Below are 13072 nucleotides of genomic sequence, written 5' to 3' on the forward strand. Positions count from 1 at the left end.
ATATATATATATATATATAAAGGGCTACATGTTGATATACTTATTTCAAATATGACGTCACATTGTTTCACAGATTTCACTCCAGCAAAGATTTTCATAACGCACCCACACACTATACGGGTGTGTACGGTTTCATCGCGGTTTGGGGGTCTACTACTATATGGTTGATGTATTTAGTGTATACATATTGCAAGAGTTTTGATGACCTCATCCAAAGACGAAAGGAAAAAAGTCAAGCAATTCATCATTATAATTTAGGTGCGCAAGTGCTACTGATAAATACCACAAACATAAAATGAATAGCTTACCTTTGGTACAGGTTTGGCCTGTGTATCCAGGCTCACATCCGTTGACACAGTGTCCAGTCACGTGATGACACACTACACCACCTTTACAGTGACCACATTCGTATTTACACACAGGTCCGTGATGTCCTTGAGGACAGACTGTGTTAAAAATATCCCCTTCTTCGTAAATACAATATATAATACACAGTATAAACTGCGAACAATTAAATTAACATAGGCTTCAATAAAACGATAAATAACCTTTATTTAGTTAATTCAACCTCTCGTCTGTTGATACGATCTATCTATCTATCTATCTATCTATCTATCTATCTATATATTTATATATATAATTAAATAAAAAGGCAGGGGAATATGCCGTTCCAAAATATATTCAAATCACTAGCGCTCTCTAGATTTTAACATCCATCCTCAGGTGAATACAAATATTGAATACAATTTGTATTCCATATTTGTATTCACCTGGGGGTGATAATGTGTACTGATCAATCCCATAACTCCCATAAGCAATACAAAATATATAGCTGGGTAAACACGGGCCCTTGGACACACCAGGGGTGGAATCAGGTGCCTAGGAAGAGTAAGCATCCCCTGTCGACCGGTCACATCCGCCGTGAGCCTTATGTCCTGATCAGGTAAACGGAGTTATCCCTACTCAAAATGAGTGTTCTAAGAACGGCCTAACAATCGATATGAAACACGTCAGACAGCATTTGACCCAATGCTAGGTTGTATTGACGAACTAGGTCGTTATAACGATCATATAATTTGCAAAATGCTGAATTCAATCGAGACTGTTGACACTTCTGTACCATCAACTGAAAAAATTGACCATACGCAGAAGTTCTTGCGTATCGAATCAGTTGAGAGATATAAACATCATATACAGGTGTTAATGGAATATTGCTACATAAATATGGGAATTTGACGATTGAGGAACTGAAATTATCTCGTTTGTCATAAAGTTGAATTGTGAGTTTGCCGTTAATGTCTACTTTCAATAAGATATCTAAGTATGAAGCAGAAGTGGACGACTTTGTGGTATCTTTTATTTCGAGCTCACAGAGATATATCGAATCGACATATGAATGAAAGGTATTATTGTTAATAGGCAAAACGTCGTTGCTACATCTAAATGTCTTATTGAAGGCCACAGCAAGATAGTTTTTCTTCTCGTGTAGAAATTTTTTGAATAAATTCTGCTCCATATGAATATAGAAACATGTCACAATTCGTACCCATCAGGATTCCAACAGGCTGTTGGAAAACCTGATCACCAAATACCACGAAGATATAGTCAATAACAAACTATAGCATATATTTCGATTTCAATTTCAGAGTCCTTATGTGTGGAATCAAAGTGGTGTTTAACAAAGTATTTCTTTGGATGACTGATCACTAGACATGTATGAATATTTCCGATTTCCATTTGTGTTGACGAAGCAACTGTCTATGATTTCAAAAAATCTAGTCTTTATTTTATCGTGAGGAGTGGTCGTGCAAAGTGTTAAAAATTTACAGATTTTGATGTTTTTGATTTGGAGAAAGTTTTGCGATTTCAAATTTACTAATAGTTCTCTATATTTTTTTTAGAATCCACGTTTGATTAACACCACTTTTGGCATATGTAGTCGCACAGTAAAATTAACGGTTCTCCTTTACAGCTGTTAATATTTTCGTGAGAAACAAAGATAGGGACTTGGTAGAAAACCTACTGGATCCAGCAATGTGAATAAGGGTTTTTAAGTAGTTTAGGAATCCAATATAAGTACGGGAACAGATATTCATTCTAACAATTTGATTGGGATATTAAATGTGTCTAAAACTGAAGCATGGTTTTGAAGAATTTCATCTTTTGAAAAGGCAGTTGGAGTATAAGTACGATTACCAAAAGTCAAAATAATGATACGTTCGTTTAAAATACAGTTGTAATAACGAGACTTACAAAGACAATGTTGTTACAAGCTTTGTCAGCTGGAACCAAAACATATTCCTCGTGTAACCTTTCTAATTCTTTTATCACTTCTGGTTTATTAAACACAGAAGGATAGATGATACGTACGTTTGTTTTAATATGTCTAATGCGGGATTTTAATCTTCCTCGTATGCTTTTAACCCATTCTGACAATGTATTACGTTCTTCTTTTTCATATTTAGTCCAGATATTATAATAGAGATGAAGTTCTGCCCCCAATTGAAAGACCGGGGTTCTCTGTATTTAAGACCTTTTAGAATAAGTGATTTCAGGTCTTCTTTTTCAACTATATCAACGTCACCAGTAATGGCATGTCCAGCTGAACTATAGTTGAAAGAAGATGAAGAACAAGAACACGTAGGCGGATTAATTATACAACTGTCTATATCTAGGCACTGCAAATTTTGTTTACAATTAAAAAGTTTGGATGCAATAGTAGCAGTATATTTGTAGGAAATACTGGGTATAGACTAGAACTGGTTTAAAGAGCATGTGATTGGGAACATTCATAATCATAGAATTCAGTCTATATTCAAGTATTGAAAAATCCAAGTATAGACTAGCTATTGCTTCTTCAAATAACGTAAGTAAAACTCTCAAAAGAACATAATAAAGTTTTGTACGAATATAATATGGACCTAATAGTCTGTTGACGTAAGGTAAAAGCGAATCAAATGTGAGATCAGTTATGCTTGGTCTTTTATTTGAACGATGTCCATGACTGCGTTTCCGTTTTTAAGGTATTGAAAAAGAGTACCTTCACATTCACGTAAATTCCTTGTGGACTTGTCAAATTGTCCACATCATATACAGTATCATTGCATCCATATGGAATACAGTGCCTATGGTCCTGATCAAGTCATCTTTTCGTTGTCTACGAAAAGGGGTACTTAATGTTGGATTGTTTGTATGATGGTAATTTTTTCCCAAAATCCTTATCCTCATCAACAAGATGGAGTTGTCCAATATATTAAAATGCTTGTAAAGAAGTTGATTACCATCATCATTTATTTGAAATGTGTGTCGCGATATTCTTTTATCAAATGAAGCCTAAATTCCTCCCACATAAATTAAGCCACACAGGTTACACTAAATAACGTAGGCAACGTTAGAAGATTTACAAGTCAAATTATCAAAATTTTGGTACAGAAACTTTGTTCAGTGAGATTACTACTAATTGGATCTCTAGTGATCAGTATATCACAATATATAAATGAAGTAAAAATGCTGTTTAATCATATATATATATATATATATATATATATATATATATATATATATATGATTAAACAACATATTTACTTGAGTTCTTCAAAATTATCACTTAAAATCTGTGTCTCCAGTTATATCAGCTGAGGGATTCAATCTCCTGACAAACTATTGTTTACTTTATTATGTTTGTTCGGTAATTTGTCTAGTGAAGTTACAAATCTCATTATTTTCATACTATTTTTTCTTGGTTTAATTGTTGTTTAAAGTGCTACATTTTGCTTATTTTTAAATTACTTTTTACTGAATAGTTGTCTCATCTACTTACAAGTATTTTTTCACATCTAAGGATTCTCTATGAAAGGTAAAGATAACGAACAGTGATCAATCTCATAACTCCTACAAGCAATATAAAATAGAGAGTTAGGCAAACACGGACCCCTGGATATACCAGAAATGGGATCATATGTCCAGGAGGAGTAAGCATCCCCGGTCGACCGGTCACACCCACCGTGAGCCCTATATCTTGATCGGGTAAATGGAGTTATACTTAGTCAAGATCAGTGTGCCAAGAATGGCCTAACACTCGGTATGAAACAATTCAGACAGCATTTGACCCCATGATAGGTTGCAATGGCAAACTCTCAAATTATTAAACATGAGTCTACACTTTAGTTTCAATTTTGTTACTTTTAATTAAATGTTTTGATATTAAAACTGTTTAAAGATAAAGTATCTTATTGCAAACTGTTTCTAGGATATTCAACTTTGAAATGAAGTAAAGCATGTACACAATTCAATATTATTGATTAAAAAAATAGTTTTATTGAAGGTGTGAAATACTTTATCGTATTTTGTTCATTGACATATTTGCCAAAAATATATTTGTCCTATCAGAGTTAAAAATAAAAATGTTAGAGTCCTATCAGTATGCAAGTCAAAATAAATGTTTGTCCTGTTACATTTTGCACCGGACTCAAACCCCAATATATATTGACCCGTCCATAAGGTTGGTAATTTGTGAACTCTATCCTTCCTACCCCCCCCCCCTTACACACACACACACATTTACAGATCATACATGCATTACTATTATTATGACATCTCTTTTTTCATATAGGTTTCACTTTGTGGGTTTTTTATCTCTGGGATTATTTATAAATTGTATTGTGTTATGTTATCTTCGTCCTCTCTTTTGCAGATTATGTGTCTCAGGATTTCTTTCAGAAAAGTACTACATGTACCACCCAATGAATCTATCCTTTCAACTGAGATAATCCGGTAAAATCGAGTCTTAATGATAATAAAGTGCAGTGAGTTTTCATTGCTCCGCATTCGTCTCATATGGGAGGAGTGTGGAAGACGTGATTGGTGTAACCAGAAGAATACTCAATTCCATGATGTAATAACACTGCGTGGATATCACGTAACTTCCCTGGCAGACGTTTGCGCAATCTTCAACTCTAGACCGTTATCCTCCTTGTCATCAGATCCTGAGAATTTTGTCCCTTTATGTCCATCGTTAACGCTAACTCAAAAAAACCCCAACCTACTTCTGCCTCGAGAGGTATCAATCAGAAGTACGGGTATCTGTAAATCACAATCGAAACAGGTACAAGTCTTGGCAGACGTTATCTGGAAGAGGTGGCCCAGAAGTTACTTACAGAGTTTACAATCGCGTCAAAAATGGCTCGACGACAAAAAATACGTAGCAAAAAGCGATATTGTGAAACGCATAGAGTGGCCCATGAGACTTATTACTAAAGTATTCTCAAGCTCGGATGATAAGGTACGCACGATTGAGGTGTGTTTGTCGGGAAAACATTTGAATCATCAAAACTCAGTGACGTGCATTCGTCCAGTGACGGACTTGATAGTTTTGATTTCTAGTGAATAAAAGTGATATATTTTTGTATTAGATATCAGACGGGTAGTGTAATGTCGTGCATTCATGAAAGGTGAAGATAGCGAACAGTGATCAATCTCATCAATCCCATAAGCAATACAAAAGAGATAGTTGGGAAAACACGGAGTCCTGGACACATCAGAGAGGGCATCAGATGCCTAAGAGGAGTAATCACCCCCGTCGACCGGTTACACCCGCCGTGATCCCTATATCTTGAGCAGGTGAACGGAGTTATCCATAGTTAAAATCAGTGTACATCTTTTGATGTTTAAAATTGCCTTTCATTCTGTTTTTATACATTGTCAAATGTATCAGATTTTGAATAGCTGAATCAATTGTTCATTGTTTGTGTTATTTTTATAATCATATTCTCAGGCTTGATTTCGTGCAGTGACCATTATATCGCATTTGCTGTTTATTTTAAAGTGCAATTTGTTGTGATGTGTTTATCTAACTTGGCTAGGGTCTGTATTCTGACATTAAGCTTAATTATGAAACAATGTGGGTTCCTGCGTATGTGTGCTTTCACGCACACAATTCATTCCTGCAAAAGAATATCGATCAACTATCCAAGTCGTTATAACTTAGAAACAGAAGCCGATCATGAAGCAAGTTTTCCAAGTTCTAATATCTTTGTTTTAGAGCTGCAATCTATTCTAAAGTTCATTTGTACTATAAGGTAGTGAATTACATGCATCTAATTTTAGTAGCAGTGTAATGTAAGTTAATTTACTTTCTCATTATGAATGTGTATTTCATCTATTTATATACTTATATTTGTTTATTGTAGCTTTTTACCACATAGAAGGGTCTCCGTGGTTGAGTGGTTAGAGCATCACGCTCAAAATCACGCGGTCTCTCACCTCTGTCGGCGCGGGTTCGAATGCCGCTCGTGCCGGTAAATGAGAAAGTTTCCCAGTTTATTTTAGGAAGGTCGGTGGTCTCTTCCCAGGTACATTGTATCTGGGTTCTCTCTTCCACCAATTAAAACTTGGCGCCACCAGATAACTGAAAAAATTGTTGAGTGTGGCGGAAAACATCAATCAATCATTTATCACATAGGCACACACATATGTATACATACATACCTATACCCACTAAAACAGGGACACACACTATGTAGGATCCGCACCTATATGTGAAGTGTTTGTTGTCAATAAAATGAAACTGGTTAACTGACTGTAATCCCTGTTGTGTTTTATCAAAAATGACATGGAAGGCAGTGCAATATGTATATGTTTATGCATTGTTTTTATTTATTCATTATTATTTATGGTATCCTTACTTATTCCCCCTAATTATTTTTTGGTCACATTTTTACTATACTCCAATGTGAGATTGGATATCTATTTTTCGATTTAATCTTCTCATGTTACTTCATAATTCATTCTTTTTATCACAATTCAACAATAGCTTTACACGTCCAGGTACGAAATGCTCACTATAAGCCGTCATTAGAATGAGTTAACGTACCACTTACGTGGCAGTGACAGGTTTTTGGTTCTGAAATATGTGGGTAGGGGGTATACATCAAAGTCAGACTATGACAGACTAATAAAAACCAAACTTCCCTTTTATGCCAATACCAGTACTTCATATTGGTGTAGTTAATACATTTTGACCCTAAATTACACGTAATCTATAAATACTGGTGGTGGTGCACAAAACATGCTATAAGTAGGTGCACCCTTTTTGCTTTGATATTCTCTTATTTGGTCTAATCCACACCATCCTCACATTATCACAGTACCAAGCGTGGGGATTTTGACACTGTGCACAATCAAGAACCCTGTCTACCCTTCGTAAATATTTACCTTTAATATGGGGCCATTAACCTTCCCTTTAAGCTGCATACCTTTTGTTGGACCATGCCTGTTTTCACCGGAATTTCTTCAGCAACTGACCGCGTGTCTTAGTTTCGTATTTGCACCCATCACTGGTAACGTATACATGTACTGTTGCATATCAACATTTTTATGAAGAACTCAGCTACATTTGCCATATATCTTAAATTTATTCTATACAGTTTTGCATGTGTAATATCACTTCAAATATAGGATATTTCCTTTTTTTTAAAAGGTGACCGGGTCTATAGTGCGAACCTGTCCCCTGCTACCTTTGACAATTCTGACATTTATTTTCGTTGACGTCAACACCAATTTTTGAAAAATGTGAAATTACATGTATACCAATCCACCAAGTCGACTGCCCTAAATGTGTATGCATAACATTTTTTAAAAACCATACATTTCTGTATATTGTGCTGTCATTTTAGAGTAATGAGAGTGTTCAAGTAAGATCCTCGTGCCTAACAAAAATATCACAAGTAAATGGCATATATGTTAGAAGTGACCTTATATATAGTGATACATGCTGAACATGTAATCATGAGAACCTGTGTAGAAAAAGATGTACTAGAGAGTGAGATTGAAGGACAAAACCGCTCTTAAAATCTAAAAAAAATTCCAACTTTACTGTCTACTTCTTTACATACTGGATATGCACATACTTGAAATATGCTCTACATAAGTAAACAACTTCCCAACAAAACTTTGAATCCCTGTTCTCTTCTTGAATTCTATTCTATGCCCTCCTTGTAGTGAAAACAAAAGATTCATACAATACAGGCAAATGTAGTTGCACCATGATTCCTAGCATATAGATGGGTGCAAATACCAAACTGTCCCCTGCTACCTTTACGAGAATGGAATTTTTGAAACCCATCGAATTCAATCAATTCCATTAATATCATCAAGATAAATGAATGATATGTAACACAACCCTTTATTTCAATACATGTATCGCATTAGTGTCACAGTGGCAGACAACATACTCAAAAGTGGTTTTTAAAAAATTCTAAAGAACTTTTAGTAAATTTGATATCGCAAAACTTTTCCCAAATCAAAAACATTAAAACCTATGATTTTTTAACACTTTGTACGACAATTCTTCACGATTAATTAAAGACTAGACTTTTTGACATCATAGGCAGTTGCTTCTTCCACACAAATGGAAATTGGAAATATTCATACATGTATTTAGTGATCAGTCATCCAAATATTACCTTGCTAAACAACACTCTGATTCCACACATAAGGACGCTGACGTTGAAATAGAAATATATGCTAGAGTTCCCCATTGACTACATCTTCGTGGTATTTGGTAATCAGGTTTTCCAACAGCCTGTTGGAATTCCCATAGGCATGAATTTGTGACATGTTTCTATATTCATATGGAGCAGAATGTTTTTAAAAAATGTCTAGGTGAGAAGAAAAAATATCTTGCTGTGGCCTTCAATTATACATTTGGATGTATCGATGACGTTTTGTTCGAGTTAATACTTACATATTCTATTGAAAGTAGACATTAAACGGCAAACTGACAACTCAACTGAATGACGAACGGGATGATTCCATCTTCTCAATCGTCAACTTCCCATATTTTAATATTCCATTATCACCTGCATATGATGTGTATATATCTCAACTGATTCGATACGCAAAAGCTTGTTCTGCGTATAGTCAGTTTTTAAATCGAGTCAAGCTACCGACAAAAAAGTTGATGGTACAGGGGGTTCAACAGTCTCGATTGAAATCAGCATTTCGCAAATTTTATAGTCGTTATAACGATCTAGTTCGTCAATACAACATACCATTGGGTTAAATGCTATCTGACATGTTTCATACCGATTGTTAGGCGGTTCTTGGTACACTGATTTTGACTACGAATAACCCCGTTTACCTGATCAAGATATAGGGCTCATGGCGGGTGTGACCGGTCGACAGGGAATGCTTACTCCTCTTAGGCACCTGATCCCGTCTCTGGTGTGTCCAGGGGTCCGTGTTTGCCCAACTATATATTTTGTATTACTTTTGACTCATGCATAGCTCTTATCCTTAGGCGCATTTGACCCAGTTTTTGGCACTCTGTTTTTCCCTAAAATATATCTAGCAAGTTTATCGTTATTTCGGTTTTCAAACATCTCGGTTGAGCATCACTGAAGAGACATTAATTTGGCAAAATGCGCATCTGGTGTACTAAAATTGACACCGTATAAGTTTTACATTATGACCTCTGGGTCTAGGCCTCTGCTGGTGAACTGTTAGTCCCCGATGGTTTCTACAACCCAGTAGCTAAGTACTTCATTACTAGCTTGAAAATATGGATGTATATTTAATTGCTGTGATAAAATTTATAAATTCATTTCAAAATTAAGGATCCTCTCCCTCATCCATAGCTCTTATCCCTAGACGAATTTGACTCACTTTTGGCGCTCCGTTTTTCCCTAAAATAGCCGTAGAAGGTTTATCGTTATTTTGGATTTCAAACATTTCGGTTGAGCATCACTGAAGAGACATTATTTGTCGAAATGCGCATCTGATGCATCAAAATTGGTATCGTATACGTTTTACATTATAGGAGATATGGCATTGATCACTGTTCGTTATCTTCACATTTCATTCAAGGCGTTTTCTCGAAGTAACTATCAATATGGATTATTTCATATGCTGTCCATAACATACAAAGAAGGCATGCCAGGTCGCCCTATGGTAAATGTCATTTGCCACCCCTGGAAGAAAATCTCAGAATTCATTGATTTACATCAATATGTACGCCCATACTTACAGATGTAGAAGACTTATTATGAAGGGCACCACGGAATGAAGTATCTGATACGAATCAAATAAACCTTGCATGATAATCAGATTATTTCATTTTCAAATTGTCTATTCATTCATAAGTATTACAATAGCCCTGTCCTATCCTATATTATTCTAGACATTTATAGACGATGAAGATAGGGACGATTTTTGTAACCAAATTACCTTCCAATATTTTGTTTAATCATTCGTTTTTATTTTCAGGTTAGTGTCTACCTTTCTGTCCTTGAACATTAATTGATTGAATGAATTTCGTACCAATTGTGCAGTTTTTTTCGTGCCAGCCGTCCTCACAACCCTTGTCACATTCCCCAGTCACGTGATTACAGCCGTCGTTACAATGACCTTTACACACTTGCCCACAATCTTTACCAAAAGTACCCACGGAGCATGCTGAAATAGTTATTTGAATATAACATTTTTGAAATTCAATTTGAAGATGCAATCATATCGAAATTTAATATCGTAATGGAATATAGCATAATTATAGCAATTAATACACACTATAAATAATTCATAGTATTCATACCATTGGAGATGGAACGGCACATAAAATGAATCATAATGATTTACCAACATCACTATAGTAATCAAGGTTACAATAGCACAGAAATTAGAAATGGAAAACCATTTATATAAGCTGTATTGTACCATTTACTTAGTACACCATACGTACGCTGGTCGCAGTAATTTCCTGTCCATCCGTCCGTACAGTTAAAACACGTTCCTTGTGTGACGTCACACACGTTTCCCCTGCAGTTGGATGGACATCTCCACTTACAATCATCGCCGTACCATCCATTTCTGCAGGCTTCAGGACAAAAGAAGATAGGTCAATTCACATACATGTACTATAAAGTTTTAGAACTTCATTGAACTTAAATACATGAACATGTATATAGTACATGTATATTGTGGTACATCTTTTTTATTTTGTTGTTGTTGAGCGTTTAAAGTTAAGAAGGAAATGAAAGTGATTCGTCACATGTCAAAAAGCTGCATGGTCCAAATTTCGACATTTTTTTTAACCTTTTAAAAACAATGTTGAATCATCGTACATACGTATTTATGAGGCTATACAACAGGTCATGTATTATGTTACCAGTTTTAACCAGAATTATTTGATTTTTATATCTATGTTTACAAACAACTGCCACTCGGCCATTTCTAATCCACGAAGCAAGTGACAGTCACGTGTCCATATACTATCAGAGGTTAGAGATCATCGGTGGTCGTATCTGTGTAAAACTGTGTATTTTGTTACTACTGTATCGTGCCTTAGAGACCCATTACATGACCGTACGGTTACTGAAAAAGTAGGTGGAGATTTATCCAAACAGATTTTATTTACCTGGAGTGACCTGCAGACCTACGTAGGTTTTAATTGCCATACACAAATAAATACACGGGAAATATAACATGTTACAAATCTACCTGTTCCTGGTTGAGGAATAAGATTAAACATAATCTAAAGATATTGCATATTTTATCTGATTTCACGTATAATTAGTTTGGTAACGTTTAGCCATCGGAAGATTACGAATTCGTTCATTATTCAGTTATATAGTCATAATTTCCCGATGTTTCCAGTTCTAGTTGAATTTAATAACCACTTTATTTAATTTAATTAAATTTAATAGCCAAACGAATTACACACGTTAGGATTATTTCTCGCTTTATTCAATAGCTCTGCAGTAGGAGTCGTTATTGTCTGATATCCATTTGTATGACTCTGGATTTTCTGTCAAGGGATCGTTCTTCCTCGATGGGAAAGCATTGTGCAATATTCTATGTAAAGATTTTTTCTACAATAGTTGTTCTTGCTTTTGGTTAATCGTACCACCAAGACTGTCAGTTCTCTGCGATAACACATTGCCGACAGAGGCAATCCGAGTAATCTATTAATGATAATTCAGGAGGAATTAGCACATTAAGGCACGGAAGCTGGTTTTGTTACATATGGAACTTCTCCTAATAATGTAAAACTTATATGGTACCAATTTTCATGCACCAGATGCGCATTTCGACAAATAATGTCTCTCCAGTGATGCCCAACCGAAGTGTTTGAAATTCGAAATAACGATAAACCTTTAGAGCTATTTTAAAAGGGGAAAACAGAGTACCAAAAAGTGGAGACAAAGTCATCTAAGGATAAGAGCTATGCGTGAGGGAGATATTCCTTAATTTTGAAATGAATTTCTAAATTTTATAACAGCAATAAAATATGCATCCGAATTTTCAAGCTAGTAACGAAGTACTTAGCTACTGGACTGTAGATACCCTTGGGGACTAACATTCCACCAGCAAAGGCCTCAACCCAGGGGTCATAATGTAAAACTTATATAGTACCAATTCTGATGCACCAGATGTGCTTTTCGACAAATAATGTCTCTTCAGTGATACCCAACCGAAATGTTTGAAATTCGAAATAACGATAAACCTTTAGAGCTATTTTAAAAGGGGAAAACAGAGTACCAAAAAGTGGAGACAAAGTCATCTAAGGATAAGAGCTATGCGTGAGGGAGATATTCCTTAATTTTGAAACGAATTTCTAAATTTTATAACAGCAATAAAATATGCATCCGAATTTTCAAGCTAGTAACGAAGTACTTAGCTACTGGACTGTAGATACTCTTGGGGACTAACATTCCACCAGCAAAGGCCTCAACCTAGGGGTCATAATGTAAAACTTATATAGTACCAATTCTGATGCACCAGATGCGCTTTTCGACAAATAATGTTTCTTCAGTGATGTGTAACCGAAATATTTGAAATAAAGCTTGAATTGAAGCTAATCTCCGTTCCGAAAGTTGTACTATGATTTTTGACGACATTTTCTTCGGGATACATAATGACTGTGTCTGAATCTACTTTTAACATAAAGACCTCGGCTAGGTAATTATCAACTCATTATTTAAAAAAAGGCTACGAAATTATCCTTGCGGTAGATGAAAGGGGTTGATAGCGTGTAGTTAATTGATATCTACATATTCCGATCGCGGATACCCAGTTG

At 35.4% G+C, this 13072-nt stretch overlaps 1 protein-coding gene across 2 annotated transcripts in view; it reads right to left on the reverse strand.

The window, feature by feature from the left end:
* The window catches only part of LOC130047932 (scavenger receptor class F member 2-like), a 53172-nt gene that overhangs the window by 10069 nt on the left and 30031 nt on the right, over positions 1-13072 (reverse strand). Inside the window, exons 3-5 of one of the 2 annotated variants that reach the window (XM_056143737.1) lie at positions 10736-10870; positions 10318-10452; positions 309-446 (exon numbers count right to left, since the gene is read on the reverse strand). In XM_056143737.1, coding sequence (XP_055999712.1) covers positions 309-446; positions 10318-10452; positions 10736-10870 — 408 coding nt within the window. The remainder of the gene's footprint in view (positions 1-308; positions 447-10317; positions 10453-10735; positions 10871-13072) is intronic. The other variant, XM_056143738.1, reaches the window with a different exon arrangement.

Source organism: Ostrea edulis, chromosome 7 (assembly GCF_947568905.1).
Source record: "Ostrea edulis chromosome 7, xbOstEdul1.1, whole genome shotgun sequence".
Taxonomy (NCBI): Eukaryota; Metazoa; Mollusca; class Bivalvia; order Ostreida; family Ostreidae; genus Ostrea; species Ostrea edulis.